This window comes from Carcharodon carcharias, chromosome 10 (assembly GCF_017639515.1).
Source record: "Carcharodon carcharias isolate sCarCar2 chromosome 10, sCarCar2.pri, whole genome shotgun sequence".
In the NCBI taxonomy this organism is placed as follows: domain Eukaryota; kingdom Metazoa; phylum Chordata; class Chondrichthyes; order Lamniformes; family Lamnidae; genus Carcharodon; species Carcharodon carcharias.
Genome location: NC_054476.1, coordinates 161,874,212 through 161,895,714, shown reverse-complemented (window position 1 = coordinate 161,895,714; position 21,503 = coordinate 161,874,212). Strand labels below are relative to the sequence as shown.

General features: G+C 44.1%; 1 protein-coding gene across 1 annotated transcript in view; it reads right to left on the bottom strand.

The window, feature by feature from the left end:
• The window catches only part of LOC121282911 (EF-hand calcium-binding domain-containing protein 5-like), a 211,154-nt gene that overhangs the window by 60,548 nt on the left and 129,103 nt on the right, over positions 1-21,503 (bottom strand). The window contains exons 14-16 of the mRNA XM_041196722.1: positions 17,642-17,800; positions 13,413-13,485; positions 12,515-12,671 (exon numbers count right to left, since the gene is read on the bottom strand). Coding sequence (XP_041052656.1) covers positions 12,515-12,671; positions 13,413-13,485; positions 17,642-17,800 — 389 coding nt within the window. The remainder of the gene's footprint in view (positions 1-12,514; positions 12,672-13,412; positions 13,486-17,641; positions 17,801-21,503) is intronic.

The following is a 21,503-nucleotide window of genomic DNA, read 5'->3' as shown; positions in this document are numbered from 1 at the left end:
CTTGGGATCAATCCTTTGCCCTCTAGATGATCTTGACTGAGTATCTCACGTATAACACTTGAGTTTTCAGATGGTATTGTTTGTGAACAAATAATTTAGCCACAGTCCCTGGAGACTTGATGGAGTTTGATCATAATCTCTAACTGAATGGTATGTTTTAAAAGATTATTTATTTTCAATTCTGCACTGTCATGATGGACTGGTGGATAAAGCCACTGTCCAATATAGCAATAAGCCATGAAGCTCAGAAGGCCACAGGTTCTAACCCCAGTTTGTGCTGAATTAAGACAGCAGTTGAGATGCTTGGTGCCCACAGAATGTGACAGCACCTTCCAAACCCACGACGACTACCATCTAGAAGGACAAGGGCAGCAGATAGATGGGAACACCACCACCTGGAAGTTCCCCTCCAAGTCACTTACCATCCTGACTTGGAAATATATAACCGTTCCTTCACTGTCGCTGGGTCAAAATCCTGGAACTCCCTTCCTAACAGCACTGTGGGTGTACCTACACCACATGGACTGCAGGGATTCAAGAAGGCAGCTCACCACCACCTTCTCAAATGCAACTATGGATGGGCAATAAATGCTGGCCCAGCCAGCGAAGCCCACATCCCGTGAATGAACGAAACAAAATGCAGTCAGGGTACCTGTACCTGACCTACTGGTAAATGTGTGTGTCTGGGTATTGTGATTTGTCCTCAGCCATACAAGATGTGAAAGCTCTGAGCTCAATTTCTGCTGTGTGCCAAGTTAGCTTATCTAATTAGGAGGTGGGTCAGGTTGCTAAAATTATTCGGACGGGAAATAGGCTCCTATTTCTACTCCTGATTGTCAATATGACAATCACCTTGTTAAAGACAATTGCTAGTTAAACAGGTGATGGGCATTAAATAAAAACAAAAAAACTGCGGATGCTGAGAAATCCAAAACAAAAACAGAATTACCTGGAAAAACTCAGCAGGTCTGGCAGCATCGGCGGAGAAGAAAAGAGTTGACGTTTCGAGTCCTCATGACCATTCGACAGAACTTGAGTTCGAGTCCAAGAAAGAGTTGAAATATAAGCTGGTTTAAGATGTGTGGAGGGGGGCAGAGAGAGAGAGAGAGAGAGAAGTGGAGGGGGTTGGTTTGGTTGTAGGGACAAACAAGCAGTGATAGAAGCAGATCATCAAAAGATGTCAGCAACAATAGAACAAAAGATGGTGGTGATATTATCTAAACGAATGTGCTAATTAAGAATGGATGGTAGGGCATTCAAGGTATAGCTCTAGTGGGGGTGGGGAGAGCATAAAAGATTTTAAAATATTTAAAAATAATGGAAATAGGTGGGAAGAGAAAAATCTATATAATTTATTGGAAAAAAAAGGAAGGGGGAAACAGAAAGGGGGTGGGGATGGGGGAGAGAGCTCAAGACCTAAAGTTGTTGAATTCAATATTCAGTCCGGAAGCCTGTAAAGTGCCTAGTCGGAAGATGAGGTGTTGTTCCTCCAGTTTGCGTTGGGCTTCACTGGAACAATGCAGCAAGCCAAGGACAGACACGTGGGCAAGAGAACAGGGTGGAGTGTTAAAATGGCAAGCGACAGGGAGGTTTGGGTCATTCTTGCAGACAGACCACAGGTGTTCTGCAAAGCGGTTGCCCAGTTTACGTTTGGTCTCTCCAGTGTAGAGGAGACCACATTGGGAGCAACGAATGCAGTAGACTAAGTTGGGGGAAATGCAAGTGAAATGCTGCTTCACTTGAAAGGAGTGCTTGGGCCCTTGGACGGTGAGGAGAGAGGAAGTGAAGAGGCAGGTATTGCATCTTTTGTGTGGGCATGGGGTGGTGCCATAGGAGGGGGTTGAGGAGTAAGGGGTGATGGAGGAGTGGACCAGGATGTCCCGGAGGGAGCGATCCCTACGGAATGCCGATAGGGGGGTGAAGGGAAGATGTGTTTGGTGGTGGCATCATGCTGGAGTTGGCGGAAATGGCGGAGGATGATCCTTTGAATGCAGAGGCTGGTGGGGTGATAAGTGAGGACAAGGGGGACCCTATCATGTTTCTGGGAGGGAGGAGAAGGCGTGAGGGCGGATGCGCGGGAGATGGGCCGGACACGGTTGAGGGCCCTGTCAACGACCGTGGGTGGAAAACCTCGGTTAAGGAAGAAGGAGGACATGTCAGAGGAACTGTTTTTGAAGGTAGCATCATCGGAACAGATGCAACAGAAGCGAAGGAACTGAAAGAATGGGATGGAGGCCTTACAGGAAGCGGGGTGTGAGGAGCTGTAGTCGAGGTAGCTGTGGGAGTCGGTGGGTTTGTAATGGATATTGGTAGACAGTCTATCACCAGAGATTGAGACAGAGAGATCAAGGAAGGGAAGGGAAGTGTCAGAGATGGACCACGTGAAAATGATGGAGGGGTGGAGATTGGAAGCAAGATTAATAAATTTTTCCAAGTCCCGACGAGAGCATGAAGCAGCACCGAAGTAATCATCGATGTACCGGAGAAAGAGTTGTGGAAGGGAGCCGGAGTAGGACTGGAACAAGGAATGTTCCACATACCCCATAAAGAGACAGGCATAGCTGGGGCTCATGCGGGTACCCATAGCCACACCTTTTATTTGGAGGAAGTGAGAGGAGTTGAAGGAGAAATTGTTCAGCGTGAGAACAAGTTCAGCCAGACGGAGGAGAGTAGTGGTGGATGGGGATTGTTCGGGCCTCTGTTCGAGGAAGAAGCTAAGGGCCCTCAGACCATTCTGGTGGGGGATGGAGGTGTAGAGGAATTGGACGTCCATGGTGAAGAGGAAGCGGTTGGGGCCAGGGAACTGGAAATTGTTGATGTGACGTAAGGTGTCAGAGGAATCACGGATGGTGGTGGGAAGGGACTGGACAAGGGGAGAGAGAAGGGAGTCAAGATAACGAGAAATGAGTTCTGTGGGGCAGGAGCAAGCTGAGATGATCGGTCTACCGGGGCAGTTCTGTTTGTGGATTTTGGGTAGGAGATAGAAGCGGGCCGTCCAAGGTTGGGCGACTATCAGGTTGGAAGCTGTGGGAGGAAGATCCCCAGAGGAGATGAGGTCAGTGACAGTCCTGGAAACAATGGCTTGATGTTCAGTGGTGGGGTCATGGTCCAGGGAGAGGTAGGAGGAAGTGTCTGCGAGTTGACGCTCAGCGTCTGCGAGGTAGAGGTCAGTGCGCCAGACAACAACAGCACCACCCTTGTCAGCGGGTTTGATGACAATGTCAGGGTTGGACCTGAGAGAATGGAGTGCAGTAAGTTCAGAGAGAGACAGGTTAGAATGGGTGAGAGGAGCAGAGAAATTGAGACAACTAATGTCACGCCGACAGTTCTCAATGAAAAGATCAAGAGAATGTAAGAATCCAGAGGGAGGGGTCCAGGTGGAGGGAGAATATTGGAGATGGGTAAAAGGATCCGTTGAACAGGGAGAGGAATCCTGCCCAAAGAAGTGAGCACGGAGACAAAGACGGCGGAAGAAGAGTTCAGCATCATGCCGAGCCCGAAATTCATTGAGATGAGGGCGCAAGGGTATGAAACTAAGTCCTTTGCTGAGCACTGAACGTTCAGCATCGGAGAGGGGTAGGTCAGGGGGTATAGTGAATACACGGCTGGGGCTGGGATTGGAAGATGGGGTGGGGACGGAGGGACAGGCAGGGGTGGAGGGTCCTAGATGGGTGTTGGTGTCGATGAGTTGTTGGAGCTTGCGTTCCTTAGCACTTGAGAGAAAGAGAAAAAGTTTCTTGTTGTGGCGTCGGATGAGCCGAAGAATAAAATGAAACTGGGGGCACGCGCAGCTTTGAAAAAGGGTACGGCGGTGCTGCTGGAGGGAGAGGTCGAGTGTGTTCATTTGGCGGTGCATGGCACTGAGACATTGATTATCCCATCTAAATAGAATAAAAAGATACAGCTGGAGCATTTTGTGTGGAAGCTATTTGGAAGTCAGTAGCACTGAGGGGTTGTCTTGAAAATAAACCGGCTTGAACCAAAAAGACCAGCCTGGATTAACTCTTCCACCACAACCTCTTATTGTGATTAACACTGATTGCTGAACTGTGAACACAAGTGAATAAAAGATCAGCTTCAGCTGTGCTGCCCCAGAGCCGGCTGGCAATCACTGATCATTTGGACAAGGCATTGGAGGATGCCAGCTCCTGTGGAACTGTGCTCCAGCACTGGTAATGACCTTCAGAGGAGAAGGAATAAAACTGAAAAAAAAGAAAATAACCAAAGAAAGATTTTATAGCATCTTCTGAAGAGTTCAAAATGAATGCATATTATTACAAAGTAAAAATTTATAGTAATCTAAAACTAAATGGTTCTGTAGCAGTTGCTGGTGATTTCATTCAGAGGAAGTAGAATTCAGGTAAATAATCCATATAAATTGGACATTGGCGCAGAATTTACAGTTCACAGCAAAGGAATGGTACACTCTGCTCGTTGACAGATGGCCAGGAAGATTTGACCATCTTTAGAACAAAGACTATCATCAGGTGTCTGTTTCAACACTACACCCTCTACAGCAGATCACAGAATCATAGAATCTTAATGAAGGAGACCATTCAGCCCATCATGTCTGCACCAGCTCTCCAAATTATGACCTAGTACTGTACCATTGCCTTTTCCCCGTACCCTTGCACATTGTTTCTATTCAAATAATCATCTAATGTCCTCACGAATGCCTCGATTGAGCCTGCCTCTACCACACTTCCAGGTAGTGCATTCCAGACCCGAACCACCCGTTGTGTGAAAAAGTTTTTTCTCATGTCACACTTGCCTCTTTTGCAAATCACTTTAAATCTGTGCCCTCTTGTTCTTGATCATTTTATGAGTGGGAACAGTTTCTCCCTATCTACTCTGTCCAACCCCCTCATGATTCTGAACATCTCTATCAAATCTCCTTTCAGTTTTCTTCTCTCCAAGGAGAACAGTCCCAACCATTCCAATTTATCCTCATAGCTGAAGTTTCTCATCCCTGGAACCATTCTTGCAAACCTCTTCTGCACTGGGTAAAGTATGGCCCGTGGACCACATCTGCGCCAGAGAAATATGCAAAGTAAATGAGTGAAATGTATTTGAAACACAAAACAAAACCTCCAACATTAATTTTTTTCTAAAGGAATGAGACTCCACATGTAAAATTAATTTTGCAGAGTCAAAGAGGTAGCCCTGCAGAAAATATCATTTATCATGCCATTAAAACTCTTACTCCCAAATTGTATCAACCCTTACTTTTTAAACCATTTTTACTGCAGAATTAGTGGGAACAATGGCCAGTTCATTCCATTGCCATCATTTCAATGCCGACTCTATTGACAAGACTGCAAACGTGCACCCTATTGAGGAGCAGGGTATCTCTGACAGTACCTTCTGGATTTGCATGTTTAATTGTGCATATATGGATGCTAAAAGTTGCTGTTCAATTTACCCCATAATAATAGTGAGCACTGAGAGCCTCACCATTATTATTACAGCAAAATCCAAATGTGGACAAGGTCCAGTTCAGAGGTAAGCCATCTGTTGGGAATTCTGGGATGAGGCTATGGCTGATAAATCTTTTGAGTGCTGAACTTCCTTTGAGCTTGCAAAGCATAAAGCTGTTCCATATTAACACCTCACATTATGTAATCTGCATAAATTGGTTTCTGAGAATTTCAACCATCAAATAATTCAAAGCAGAGTGGAACAAACTATTACAAAGTCTGAGACAATTGAAACAATTACAGGAATACACACCGAAAAACACCTTTATTCTCTATATTCGCTGAAATTGCAAATCTGCTGGATTTCAAATACATTCTGAAAATTTTAGTGTCCACAATTTCTCACGGTAATTCCTAATTTTTGCAAACCACCAGGGATTGACACAGAGCAGAGGCCAGCTGCTCCCCCTAGCAGACGGAAGAAATCTGGCAGCCTGCTTATCCCGTCAGAATATGGATGTGGCAAAAAGAGACATTAAAGAGGGTAAAAGAGCACAAAGTCAAACTGGATTACTCAGAGAATTCTTAAAGTTTAGACATCTTCAGAGAATTTAATCTGCCTTTTAATGTTGAGGATGTGGTTAATTTTTCAAATAAAAAGAATCATCCCACTCCTTTTTCTTGGGCCTCCCTGCACCATACATATATGAAAATGGGTTCAAGGCCTCTGACAATGTTGTCCTGAGATTGCCCAGTTGGAGGTGTACATGAGCTACTCAATTGATGCCCTATTTTTCTTCCTCCCCACCTAGGGAACAGTTAGGCCTCCCCATGGTGGCAAGACTGAAATCAACAAGTGAACATGTGACCAAAACAAGGCAAGATTCTCCAAAAATCACCTAAAATGCTTACTAGTATTTTTATGTCATTGTACCTCATGTCAAAAACCTGTTAGTCCAACCTTCAAATTCCCTTTTAACTTGATCCTTAAATAATGGAATAAAACTTCAATGATGGGTCATGATTTCCGTGGGGTACAATCACAGTTGGATTGACACTCCGCTCCTAGTTATTTACACTGAAATGCAGCCGCACCTTTCTTGCCCAACTTTCTGACTCAGGCTGGGTGAGAAAGGGGCAGTGCAATGGGTTCCCGAGGCCTTCACTTGAGTGCAGGAGAGTGGAGGGTAAGGATGCCACTCCCACCTTTTTCTACGGCACAAGAGAGTTCCAGCCAATTTGAGGAGCCAGGAACAGGTTAATTGTGTAAGGTAAGTGGGTAGGATGGGGGGTGGGGGGAATGTCGGTGGGGTGGGAGTGTCGTGGGGGGTCGGGTTGGGGGGGGGTCAGGTGGTCAGTGGAGGGGGGGGTCAGTTGGTCAGTGGTGGAAGGTGGGCAGCATGGAGAGGGGGGTGTTGTGTGATAAATGGTTAGTGGGGGAATTTGGGTAGTCAGTAGAAGGTGGTTAGTGGTTAGGTGGTTGTGTGGTCAGAACGCTGAAGTCAATTCTGCACCTCCATCATTATGCTGGCTGTGATCAGCTAACTCAGCACAAGAGATCAAACTTGAGATCACAAGAGATCTTCCTGGTCTGTATGACTCAGGTGCTCAAAGCACTATCAAGTTAAGGAAGAGATGTTGACAGCCTTTCATATTTAACCCCCATAATCAGCACAGTTATGTGATTGCTCAGGGGCCTGATACAAGGGCACAATTATCCAGTGCTATGGAAGATGCATTTATCTTTGTCAGGTTGTTGTCTAAGGAAATTGACAACAAATCAACCTATGGGCTCCATTTTTCATGCTTCTACTGTTACCTGTTTCTTATCTCCATGTTGAACAGCTGCAAAACTGGAAAATTGCTTTACTTCATGTGCACAGCTCTTGTATGCTGGATCTGTGACATTTGTTGTTCTGTCCACATGTCATTGCCCAAATATGATCTTAGTTTGTGGAAGGCTCACGTCATAACACCATGATGGGTGTACTGTAAGGGTTAACGTGTGTGTGGGGAAACAGTACAGTCTACATTGTGATGGAGAGAGTCACAGGGGAATAGTCGAGTGTAATGGTGCGTCTGGTTGAAGCCAGAATGAAGATAGCACCTAATCAGGATTGTACTCTGTATATATGTACATAGCTATATGTTATTAATAGACAATTATTCAAGAATACAAGCCACAGACTTTTTCTTGAGACAACAAACAACCTTACAACTTGGTGGCAGCAGGTGAAGAACCCCAAAATTCCTAAGAATGAAGAAGTAAAGAAACTGCAGTCTGACATGAGAGAAGTGCGCCTAAGTTGAAGACCTCAAATACACAGCTGGAGATTGCCTAAGGAGCACCATTACTGCCACGGAGGCTGAAGGGCAGAAAAAAAATCCACTCCGTCAGAGCACGTGGAGGTCCATTGTGAAATCCAGTGGGAAGCAGAGTCCCAGGACCTAGCCAGCTTGCAAAAGAATGAGAAAACTCCAAGAAAGGCCAAAATAAGATTTACATTCAGCACAATAATCAGGAAGCACTTGCAGACCGATTGTTTTAATGAGAATGCCTTGAAAAATGCTGCAGCCCCAGTCTAGAGTTGGTGCCATAACACACGGTGACCGCGCACAAACTAAAAAAAAATTAAAGAGAAATCAGAGCAAAGAATTGGCTTCAATTTGATTCTCCAAGCTCAGGACAGCAACTAGCTGGCTAAAATGACTCATTCAAAAGATTTTCTGCAAAATGGGTGAAGTTTAAAATGGCTCTGTAATCCTGAAAGGAGCCTGCCAAACCCTGACCAGTTGGGAAAGAAAAGAAAAGTGATTATTGCAGCGCTATTAAAAAAAAAGCTGTACTCCCCTGTGCTGAAAATAGCCATGAGTGGAAAGTCAACACTGCTAGACCAATTAAGGCAGATGGAAGGGCCAGAGGAGGCACAAAATTGGGTGTTACAGAGAATATTTTTAAGATATATGATAGCATCAGCCTTGAATAAGAAAATAGAGGCTGAACAAGTGAATACACCATTATATCCAATGGGTCCAATAGCTGATGACATAATTGCTAGACAAGGAATAAATGAATCTTCCAATACCTTGAGGAGGTCATGAAGTCCTTTGACATTTACTTTAACCAAAGAAGCAATAAAATTTTAGAGCCAGCAAAATTTAACGAGAGTGCAAAAACCTGGGGAACCCGTCGACTCTTTCATAAATGAGTTATACAGATTGTCTGCAGTCTGTGACTTTGGTGACCTTAAGTCGGAGTTCATAAGAGATTAAATAGTAGTGGGAGTGGCCGTTGATACCCTTTTGGATGTACTCCACTCTATAGAAGATCTGACTTTAGAAAAAGTCATCCAAATCGTCAGACAATTGTAAGTCTGCCAGCAAAACCAATCCATTTTGCATGGTGAAACTAAAGGGTGGTACAGAGCAACCACAGCATTCCAGCTCATAAAGCAACATTAGGACAAGGAGGCTCCAAGGCAAGGAAAGCAATACCTAAGCAAAACACAAAATGGTGGCAGACCATGTAAGCGTTGTGGTATGAGCAGTGTCCAGCAATCAATATGCAGTGCTTTCACTGCAACCGCCTGGGATAATTTGGAAAGATATGTAGTCCAAAACCTCAAGACGTGTGGAGGATCCCAAACGAGTCCATGAGATAAATGAGCTACACCAAGAAGAAGTCTTGGGAGAAATTAAGGATCCTAGACTCACATTTTAGAATGCTGACATATCTGTACATGGTCACCCCATGCATTCCAAGTTCGAAACAGAAGCCAGTTTGACTTTTCTGTTGGACGCGGAACTGTGATTAAAGGACCTTTAGCTACCGATGACAGATGCATCATTGTATGGTCCAGGAGGGATCCAACTACCAGTCAGAGGCATGATTCAAGGCCTGCTCCAGTATGGCAATAAGCAAATAATCAAAATTCTGTATGTCATCTGCAATCAATCCCGTTGTCTCTTCAAAAGAGATGCCTGGGTTGCACTCAACTTCTTCAAAATGGCAGCCGGTGTCAAAACAACCACTGCAGTCAACTACACTGAATTGGAGACTCCCGAGAGGTTCATCAGTGCTGAGGGTACCGACTGGGACTTCAGTTTGGAATTGCCCTCACTCTTTGCAGAGACAGCTCCTCTGCAGATGACAGAAAGCACTCTTCTTTGGTCAGACTAGCCAACCCTCCAGTTGAGCACCAACATACTTAAAAAAGAAGAAGCGGAGAAGAAGGAGCAGCAGCAGAAGGTTGAGTCCAAACTTCAGAGTCAAACAGTTGCTGTCACAGAACCAGGAAAAACAACAGCAATGAAACTGGAGCTTCAAGCTCACACGCACAACATGAAGCTGATCCTGGATCAAGACAGAAGCGACCATTAACTCACCAAGACCAAACTCAGCGAGGCACAAGCACACATGAAAAATAGAGCAAGCATTAGAAGCCAAACTGCAGGTTGAGTTCAAGGATGAGGAACGTACAAACATAAGGCAGGTAAACATTAAACTTCCAGGGAGAACATGGCAGACCCTACCAAAAAAGAAAATTTGAGTCCATTCTATGAATGAATGGAGCGAACAATCCCCCTGTAAGGAGAGGGGTAAGCCCATGGTATCCAACCAAGAAAGACAGATTGCTGACCAAGAAAAATACAACACTAAGGAACACAAAATGCAAACCAGATGTTGACACACAAGTATTTGAAACACCAAGTACTACAACTTCAACTCCAGACCAACAAAGTCAGCCCAAAGCAGCTCAGACTACCATTCCTCCAAATTTGAATAGAACAACATCTGGAGCCTCCAGACCATCTGAATCTATAAAGTCAGAAACTTGGGGGGGTAGGGTGTGATGGTGGTGGGAGGAGAAGGGGTGGCATGTAAACATTATTGTAAATACATTCAGATAAAGACTTGGGGGAGATGTAGTATTAGAGTGTTTGGAACTGTAAGGTTAATGTGGGACTGGGGAAACAGTACTGCCCATGTTATGATGTAAAGAGTCACATGGGAGTGGTAGAGTGTAGTGGTGAAACTGGTAGAAGTCAGCATGAAGATTGCACCAGGTCAGGATTATATTTAGTATATAGTTATGTGTTATTAATAAACAGTTATTGTTCAACCGGACCTTTTCATGAGGCAACATAAAACCTTACAACAATGTGCTGGACCAGTTCACTACATTTAATCAGCCAAAGAGATGATGGTAACTCTAGGGAATGAACACACAGTCCACAATAAAATGAGCTGCAACTGCTGTTGTTCATGTAGAGGTAATAAGGCTGCATTCACTTGTATCGCTGACTAAGCAATACCTGATATCACAATGACTCCATTTCAATTTGCTGTTGCAAGTCCTTAGAAATGTTGAGTTGCGCTTTGACAGAAATTCATAGAGTGGTAGAAATCAGAAAAAAGAGAAAGAGGAGAAATAAATCAAACCCAATAAAATGCGACACTATCCCACCTCCATTTCTCAATACTATGAGCTAGTGGGCAACCAGGACAAAGTCAGTAATCTGCTATTCTCACATAGCAATGTCTACCTATACAATGATTCACTGCCACATGCAAATTCTTCAATGTGTTGTGTGCAGTACATGAACCATCTCTTAAATTTTTTTCCCACAAATTTTCAAGGAAGGAGAAGGAAAGCACACTAACTCCAAGCATAAACTTGAAAGAAAACTCAACTGAAAATCTTGTCATAGTATAGAATGCCAGAAATCAACACCTGGACCCAATAAATGTCCCAGCAATGTGAAATCTCTTATCACTCATTTTATTTGAAGACCTTTCCTCTTAAATATGAATTTATGAATTTAAACAATCACAAAAACCACAATCTTTGGAAGGATTTGTAGTGAGAGATAGGCATGATGGGTGGATTAGCGTCATGAGAAAACCAATACACCTATAAATTACAAATGTACTCCCTAAAAAGAAAGGTGAAATCCTCCTGCTTTGTAAAGCATTCTAATGTCACGGATACCTGGGCATGCTGACATCAGTGCAATTGAAAGAATAACTAGCTTCAAGCAAACAAATCTTAGTAACTATGTGGCAGATTCTCCAAGTATAATTCATGGGGTTCCAGAGAATTTATTCACTGCAGAATTGGGGGGACTGAAAATGGGGCATGCCTGACTCCATGCTCAATTCTTTGATCCATGCTCCCCTTTAATAAAATTCCATGTCAGGAGTCCTGCCTTATAAATTTACCCTCTAAAATCATGGTGGTGGTGGGCATGGGGGGCGCTGTGGGGGAAGGGATTCAAATGTTTAAAAAAAGACAGCAAAGTGACAATTCATCCTATGGACTAAAAGATCTCAGTGTTAGTCCCCCTCTAAGCTGAGCTAGCTGATCTCACTTTGGGTTGACAGTATGGAAGCTATGATAGGCTTCCATGCTCCTGTGCTAGACTGAGAATGTAGCAAGTTCCCTGCTCTTGATCACTTTAAAGATTCCTGCTAGAAAAGGCACCTGGACATTGGGTGAAGGCAGGACTTTCTTGCTTCTCAATGTCTAATAGCTCACTGATAACCTCATCATGAATGAGCACTTTGATGAGGTAGGGGAGGACTACCTGCAAATGTGAAATGTTACACCAGCATGTCATTGCTTTTAGGGGAAGAGGGCATTGGCAATAAAGATGTTTTGACAGTGCAGTGAGTGAGCTGATGGCATAAAGTGAAAGGACATAACTTCATACTGAAATTCTTTGAACTGACCAATTTTATCTGATGCTTCTCAACAGAAAGTAGGCCAGATATTTCCCACTGAGAAAGGGCTGAAATTGGAGAGAAATCAGCTCAGGCCTTGCATATCTTCTGCTTCACGGTCGCTGAGTATCAATGCTAGATGCCTGGGAGCAAATTGTCGTCTGAGTCAGAGAATAATGCAGCCCAGGTAGTCCAGACAAAAATACAAAATAATTTAACAGAAATAGTCATCCAGCCTGGCTTCTAGGTTACTGTAGCTTTCAACTAAACATTGCTGTAGAGGAACATGGTTTGTTATTTTTCCAGAAAAACAGCTCTGACTGAAAAGACATGTACCTGCAACAAAATGATTAGCTGGAGCTGTTTCTCTTACCTCTCTTTAAGGCATCCTTCTCCATTCCATCCTTGTATGTACTCAAAACTTCTTCTAGTTCTCTCAGATTAAGAAAGCCAGAGACATTATTATCCCATTTCTCAAACAGTGCCTCCAGGACCAGCTTATGCAAGGCAGCTGATGTCTCAAGATTTGACTGGAACGAAAGTATGAGGCATTAAACGAGTAGTTCAGGAAAGGACAATACCTCTGTAAAGTGCTTTTGCAATGGCTTCTATCTGCCAGGTGTAGGTAAAGGGAAAATCAGTCTACCACAAACGACTTTTTCACAAGACGGTTAGGCATCTGGTGAGAGCAATATTAAGCTTGGTAAGAAAACCCCACATGATCAGACTGCCAATACTGCCTATCTCAGCACCAACATCTTGCATTTACATAGCATCATTATTATTAAAAAATGTTTCAAGTAATGTCCTGAAGTATTTCACCTGGTATATCTGGGTGTCAGCCGATTTCATTGGCCTTCCACTACATTCCTGACAGATTTATGACAGGAGAAAACCTATGCATTTTCATTGTCTCCTTCGGCCAGGATGGCCAAAAGTTTTGCCTTCCTGATCTGCTTAGAAGCATACCAGGGAGTCTCGAGGCCTACATATGAATCATAATCAAATAATGTTCCCTTTATATAGATATTGTAACTTGCAGATAGTAACAGATCTCAGTATTCTCGTAGGATTTATCCAGCAGTAAAGCAACAGCATTTTCAAAACTTTCACGTTAATGAACTTCCAAAAGGATCATCTACAAGCAACAAATATGAGCACCAACAGGACTGAGTGGCCTGGGCTTCATGGGCTAGATTGGCAAGAAATGTCACGTAGCCCATGTTTGGCACATGGTCATTGCTTGGTCATTTCCTGATGAAGGCTCACACCTGAATAACGGCACCGAAGCCAAATGCTGAAGGGGGCGCAATTCCCTTTCCAAAGGGAGGTGTAAATATCAAACTGTAAAAGTGTATATAAATTGACACACAAAAATTACAATAGTATTACTAGATGTTCATGGATTAAGACCAATGCTAAGACCATTAAGCTATGTGGTCACACATGTCTGGAAGGTACCATACTGGCCTTGTTCCATGATAAATATCGTGTGTGTGGGGCAGCACAAAAAAATTAAAGGGACCATGCACTGGAAAATCTGACTGCACTACAGCTAACTTTTAAAGAGATCATTGATTGGAATCCTATTCATGCATTATGAATGGGAAATAATTCATTGCTGGTGTTCAGCAATCATTGGCTTTCAACAATGGGTTTTTACTTATAATTAATAAAATGTATGTGTTTATAAACTGAACCTAATTAAATCCATCTGAAGGTATAACTGAAACTGTTCTAAAAAACAATGCAGTCAGAGAAGATTTCTTCTCTCCGTTATGTGTAGCGAAAATGTAGAAACATTTACAATGATGTTGGAGGTTGTCCTGCAAACTACTGTAAATTCTGTCAGTATTACATACATGAGCATCACAACTATTTTACATACACTAGAGGCTTAATTTTAATGCATTCAGAAAGGCTGGCAATGGGTAAGGAACATGAAAGTTTGTGGATGGGTTTTTCCGTGGCTCTTTAACTGAGTCATGGCATAAGCATCCAGCTTTCAAACTTCCTGACCAACTGGAGGAGGTGGGCATGATCATGACCCATATCTGACTGTTGATGCCTCAGTATTTAAAAGGATCCTGGCAAGGGACAGAATGGAACCACTCCACAATTGGCAAGTGAGAGACAGCAACTCTAGTAAGATATCTCAACATAGGAAAGCTACCCACCCCCAGTTTTCTTAGGCATCCCTGAAGATCATGCTTTTGGTTATAAGGGCTCGGAGAGAAATATTGTTCCCGGTGAGGGGGAGAGGAAGCTTGCCTCTGAACCCAAGCAGGCATGGCTGGAAGTGGCTGTGGAGGTGAGCAGCAGAAAGGTGGTGCTTTGTTCCTGGATCCAGTGCTGACAGAGATTCAATAACCTCATCAGGGCAAGAAAGATGAGTGGTAAGTGCCAAGCCCCTCACTCTGAAATCCCCAGTCTTCTTCTGCACAGCAGTCTTCCAACCAACATATCTTACACGTCCACCATTCTCTCATGAGGCAACTCCTCACATCTCTTACTAAACAGCCACCAATAACACCCACCTCCATATTATCCATCCTCCACAATTACCCTCCATAAATATTGTCATTCCACCTTCTCAACACATTCCATTTCTCACACTTATAACCTTCTTTCTCTCCTGGAAGTAGGGGAGATTGCAGAAACCAGGTAGAGGCAGGGAATCAGCTGGGTGGGGTGGGGGGATGGGGGGAGGTGGTGGAATGGCACTCTAGTCATAGCTGTCCTGATTGCTGCAGAGGAAGATACACATGACACGAACAGTGTCTCAGAATGTATGGCCATTGGTGATAGAGAATTGGGAGTTTCCCAAATACTAGGTGACAGTATCAGATATCACATAGCCACATGGCACATAAGACTCAGTCATGTTGACTTGATGTCAGCAGCCGCTGAAATATGATGGTTTGTGTAGCGTAAAGGGTTAATAGCTATAATGCTAATAGCTAGAATTATCAGTGATGTCAGATCATACTTAACTGGAACCTGAGAGAAGAATGTTCTAATGGAGTCCTGTTAAAGTATGTCTCTGTAAATAGTGTGAATAATCAATTTGTATTTACTAGTTTGTAACAGCATGGTTTCCAGCTCTCATCTGTTGAAGACACCCAAAGCCTGGTCATGATATTAATACATGGTGGCAGAGGTCTGTGAACCGTTAACTAAGGATCCCAGTCGACGCTCATAAAGGTGTGAAAAGTGAAGGCTGTCAGCTCTGCAGAACATACTCAAGAAATGCTGATAATACTTTAAGAAGACAGGGGGTGATGAACAAACTGCTTAATACGAAGAAGCTGGCAAAGCTTCTGTTCCCTTCTTTAGCCTACAGTGCGATATTATAACAGACCAGACAAAATCCAACCAGTGTAGCCATGAGCCAAGGGAGAATATTGATTCTTTAATAAACTTAGTAACACTTAGCAGGTAACTGAATAATGGACTTTTTAAAATTCTTTCATGGGATGTCCGTGCTGCTGGCGAGGCCAACATTTATTCCCCATCACAAAAACAGAATTACCTGGAAAAACTCAGCAGGTCTGGCAGCATCGGCGGAGAAGAAAAGAGTTGACGTTTCGAGTCCTCATGACCCTTCGACAGAACTTGAGTTCGAGTCCAGGAAAGAGCTGAAATATAAGCTGGTTTAAGGTGTGTGTGTGGGGGGCGGAGAGATAGAGAGACAGAGAGGTCCACACACACACCTTAAACCAGCTTATATTTCAGCTCTTTCCTGGACTCGAACTCAAGTTCTGTCGAAGGGTCATGAGGACTCGAAACGTCAACTCTTTTCTTCTCCGCCGATGCTGCCAGACCTGCTGAGTTTTTCCAGGTAATTCTGTTTTTGTTTTGGATTTCCAGCATCCGCAGTTTTTTTGTTTTTATTTATTCCCCATCCCTTGTTGCCCTTGAGAAGGTGGTGGTGAGCTGCCTTCTTGAACCACTGCAGTCTAAGTGGTAAAAACAAAAAACTGCAGATGCTGGAAATCCAAAACAAAAACAGAATTACCTGGAAAAACTCAGCAGGTTTGGCAGCATCGGCGGAGAAGAAAAGAGTCGACGTTTCGAGTCCTCATGACCCTTCGACAGAACTAAGTAGAAATAGGAAAGGAGTGAAATATAAGCTGGTTTAAGGAGTGTGTGTGTGTGTGTGTGTGTGGGGGGGGGGGGGTGGTGGTGGGTTGGGTGGGGGGAGAGAAGTGGAGGGGTGGGTGTGGTTGTAGGGACAAGCAAGCAGTGATAGAAGCAGATCATCAAAAGATGTCACAGACAACAGAACTTCCTCTCTCCTCACCGTCCAAGGGCCCAAACACTCCTTTCAAGTGAACCAACATTTCACTTGCATTTTCCCCAACTTAGTCTACTGCATTTGTTGCTCCCAATGCAGTCTCCTCTACATTGGAGAGACCAAACGTAAACTGGGCGACTGCTTTGCTGAACACCTGCGGTCTGTCCGCAAGAATGACCCAAACCTCCCTGTCACTTGCCATTTCAACACTCCACCCTGCTCTCTTGCTCACATGTCTGTCCTTGGCTTGCTGCATTGTTCCAGTGAAGCCCAACGCAAACTGGAGGAACAACACCTCATCTTCCAACTAGGCACTTTACAGGCTTCTGGACTGAATATTGAATTCAACAACTTTAGGTCTTGACCTCCCTCCTCCATCCCCACCCCCTTTCTGTTTCTTCCCCCTTCCTTTTGTTTTTTTCCAATAAATTATATAGATTTTTCTTTTTCTCACCTATTTCCATTATTTTTAAATATTTTTAAATCTTTTATGCTCCCCCCCACCCCCACTAGAACTATACCTTGAGTGCCCTACCATCCATTCTTAATTAGCACATTTGTTTAGATATATATCACCAACTTCAACACCTATGTGTTCTTTTGTTCTGTTGTCTGTGACATTTTTTGATGATCTGCTTCTATCACTGCTTGCTTGTCCCTACCACCACACCACCCCCCTCCACTTCTCTCCCCCCACCCAAACCCCCTCCAACCCCCCCACCACACACACACACACACACACCTTAAACCAGCTTATATTTCACTCCTTCACTCCTTTCCTATTTCTAATTAGTTCTGTCGAAGGGTCATGAGGACTCGAAACGTCAACTCTTTTCTTCTCCGCCGATGCTGCCAGACCTGCTGAGTTTTTCCAGGTAATTCTGTTTTTGTTTTGCAGTCTATGTGGTGTGGGTACACCCACAGTGCTGTTAGGAAGGGAGTTCCAAGATTTTGACTCAGCAACAGTGAAGGAACGGCGATATATTTCCAAGTCAGGGTGGTATGTGGCTTAGAAGGGAACTTGCAGGTGGTGGTGTTCCCATGCATCTGCTACCCTGTCTTTCTAAGTGGTAGAGGTCGTGGGTTTGGAAGATGCTGTCAAAGGAGCCTTGATGAGTTGCTGAGAGAGAGAATTGAGAGAGGAGTTCATCAGAGACCGCATTGTTGTGGGAGTCATTGACAAAACATTGTCAGATTTTTTACATTCCAAAGAGGATCTCACTATGTCCAAAGCAGTACAGTTGGCCAGACAGGCTGAACTTCTCAAGCAAAGCAGGCTTTTCATCCTGGGTGATAAGGAGCCTTCCTGGGGACAGACCACCGGCCTGGTCCAATTCGTGAACCATAGGGCTATCAGCGCACCTGTTAGAAAACAGAGCCAGTATGAAGAGGGCATGGTGGCCGCTTTGTTCCATGTCCATGTTGTGGTGGGAAATAAACCTCATTGGCGCAAACCTTGCCCAGCCATCAATGCAAAGTGCCACACCTACTGCAAGAGGAAGTGTTTTAAAACAGTGTGCCTGCAGCAGCAGGAAGCTTCCACCTTCGGCTCAAAAACTTTCAGACAAGCCATTCCTATCTGCAAGTGTCCAAGAAATAATGGATACTGAAGAACAGAATGTATTCTTCTTAGGTGATGAAGATGCAAACCCATCTGATAATTCTGCTGAAGGTACCAATGTCATACAACAACTTGTGCAGCAACTCTTTTGTCCAATGAAAAACCGAGACCAGAAGTTCTTACTAATGCCATGCAGATCAAATCCCTGCTATTGTTGAATCTGAAGTTAAAACTGGAGATCAAAAAACTACAGAGGTGATAACTACAAATCTTTCTAACACCACAGGTGGACAAGAAAGTGTAACTTCTCTGCCTCGGTGTGTTTCTTTCACTGTTGATGCTAGTGACAGCACACTCTCTAAGGAAGTTCCAGGGATGTGAATACATGCTGAGGAGCAAACTCACACTGAACAGTGTGCAAGTTGGACAAACACCTACAGAAAACAAAATTCCTATAGTATTGGCAAGACAATCATCATTTTTTCTTCAGAATATTCTTGGTCCTTTTCTCCGTCCATCTGATTTGTTCATGGATGAGGCATTATATAAAACTTTGTTTGTTGAAGCAGTAAAAGTTTGTAGGCCCTCTGCAGCCGTATAAATATTTACAGGAGCTGAACAAGCCTCATTATTTCAAACAAGAGCAGCCAGCAGCCCAGTATGCCAAGAAGGAAGGAAAGAAAAGGAGAGAAGAAAATGAAAATCTCTGTTCATCACTTTTATACCATGGAACAAAAGCAGAAATCTCAGTCTGTGGAGGGATTGGGTGCCTTCCAAGGAGAAAATTATGGAGAGCATACATCCTATACACCCTCAAAGATAGCCAAGGACATAGCTGGTGAAAGACTTGGGAGGAGGTGTATTATAAAGGGTTAATACTATAATGATAATAGCTAGAGTTGATCATCAGTAATGTCAGATGATGTCAGATCACATGTAATTAAATGTCTAAAATGTCTAAATGTCTAATTAAATGTAATTAAAAGTCTAATGATGACCACAAAACCATTGTTCATTGTCATAAAAACATGTCTGGTTTAGTAATGGCCTTTAGGGAAGGAAATTTGCCATCCTTACCTGGTCTGGCCTACATGTGACTCCACATCCACAGCAATGTAGCTGACTCTTAACTGCCCTCAGAAATGGCCTAACAAGGCACTCAGTTGTATCAATCCACTATGAAATTGAAAAAGAGTGAAACCAGATAGACCAACCGGCATAAACCTAGGCACTGAAAACGACAACAGAGAACGCAGCCCAGTTTACCCTGCAAAGTCCACCTTACTAACATCTGGGGGCTGGTGCAAAATTGGGAGCGCTGTCTCACAGACTAGCCAAGCAATAGCCTGCCTTTGTCATATTCATGGAATCATGCCTTACAGACAATGTCACAGACACCACCATCACCATCCCTGGGAATGTCCTGTCCCACTGGCAGGACAGATGCAGCAGAGGTGGCAGCACATTGGCATAGGACCCCATGAAGTCACATTCCATCAGGGCAAACATAGGCAAGGAGGCTTCCTGCTGATTACCACAAACCACCACATCCCATCACACCCACATCCCCCCCCACCCTTCAGCTGATGAATTAGTGCTGCAAGGGCGCAGAATGTACCCTGGGTGGGAGACCTCAATGTTCATCACAAAGAGTGGCTCAGTAGCACTAATACAGACCAAGCTGTCCTGATCTTAAATGACATATCTACTAGACTGGGTCTGCAGCAGGCGGTGCAGGAACCAACAAGAAAGAAAAATATACTTGATCTCATCCTCACCAACCTGCTGAAGATGCATCTGTCCATGACAGTATTGGTAGGAGTGACCACTACACAGTCCTTGTGGGTTGTGAAGACAAGGCTTCATCTCCACATTGTGGATACCCTCCATCGTGTTGAGTGGCACTGCCACTGTGCTAAGACTGGACAACCATGAGGTGCTGTGAGCCATCAGCAACAGCAGAACTGTCCTCAACCACAATCTGTAACCTCATGGCCCAGCGTATCCCCCACTCTACCATTACCACCAAGCCAGCAGATCAACTCTGGTTCAACGAAGAGTGCAGGAGGGCATGCCAGGAGCAACAATGGGCATACCTAAAAATGAGGTATCAACCTGGTGAAGCTACAACACTGGACTACTTGTGTGCCAAACAGCATAAGCAGCAAGTGATAGACAGAGCTAAGCAATTCCACAACCAACGGATCAGATCTAAGCTCTGCAGTCCTGTCACCTAGATATCAAATTAGGTGGACAATTAAGCAACTCACTAGAGGAGGAGGCTCCACAAATATCCCCACCTTCAATGATGCAGCACATCAACGCAAAAGACAAGATTGAAGCATTTGCAACAATCTTCAGCCAGAAGTGCTGAGTGGATGATCCATCTCGGCCTCCCCTGAAGGTCCCTATCATCACAGATGCCTGTCTTCTGCCAATTCAATTCACTCCACTCCATGTGATATCACGAAATGGCTGAAGGCACAGAGTATTGCAAAGGCAATGGGTCCTGACAATATTCAAATAATTGTACTGAAGACTTGTGCTCCAGAACATGCCGCACCCCTAGCCAAGCTGTTCCAGTACAGCTACAATACTAGCATCTACCTGGCAATGTGGAAAATTGCCCAGATATGTCCTGTACACAAAAAGCAGGACAAATCCAACTCAGCCAATAACCGCCCCATCAGTCTACTCCATCATCAGTGAAGTAATGGAAGGGGTCATCAACAGTGCTATCAAGCAGCACTTGCTTAGCAATAACCTGCTCACTGATGCTCAGTTTGGGTTTTGCCAGCGCCACTCAGCTCCTGACCTCGTTACAGCCTTGGTTCAAGTCCAGAGATGAGGTGAGAGTGACATCAAGGCAGCATTTGATTGGGTGTGGCATCAAGGAGCCCTAGCAAAAATTGGAGTCAATGGGAATCAGGGAAAACTCCCCAATGTTTGGAGTCATACAGGAAGATGGTTGTGGTTATTGGAGGTCAAACATCTCATTTCCAGGACATCACTGCACGAGTTCCTCAGGGTAGTGTCCTCGGCCCAACCATCTTCAGCTCCTTCATCAATGACCTTCCTTCCATCATAATATCAGAAATGGGAAGTTCACTGATGATTGCACAATGTTCAACACAACTCGCAACTCCTCAGAAACTGAAGCAGTTCATATCCAAGTGCACTAAAACCTGGACAATATCCAGGCTTGGGCTGACAAGTGACAAGTAACATTAGTGATACACAAGCACCAGGCAATGACCATTTCCAACAAGAGAGAATCTAACCATCGCCCCTTGACATTCAATGGCATTACCATTGCTGAATCAACATCCTAGGGGTTACCATTGACCAGAAACTGAATTAGACTAGCCACATAAATACTATGGCTACAAGAGCAGGTCAAAGGCTAGGAATTGTGTGATGAGTAACTCGCCTCCTGACTCCCCAAAGCCTGTCTACCATCTAAAAGGCACAAGCCTGGAGTGTGATGAAATATTCTGCACTTGC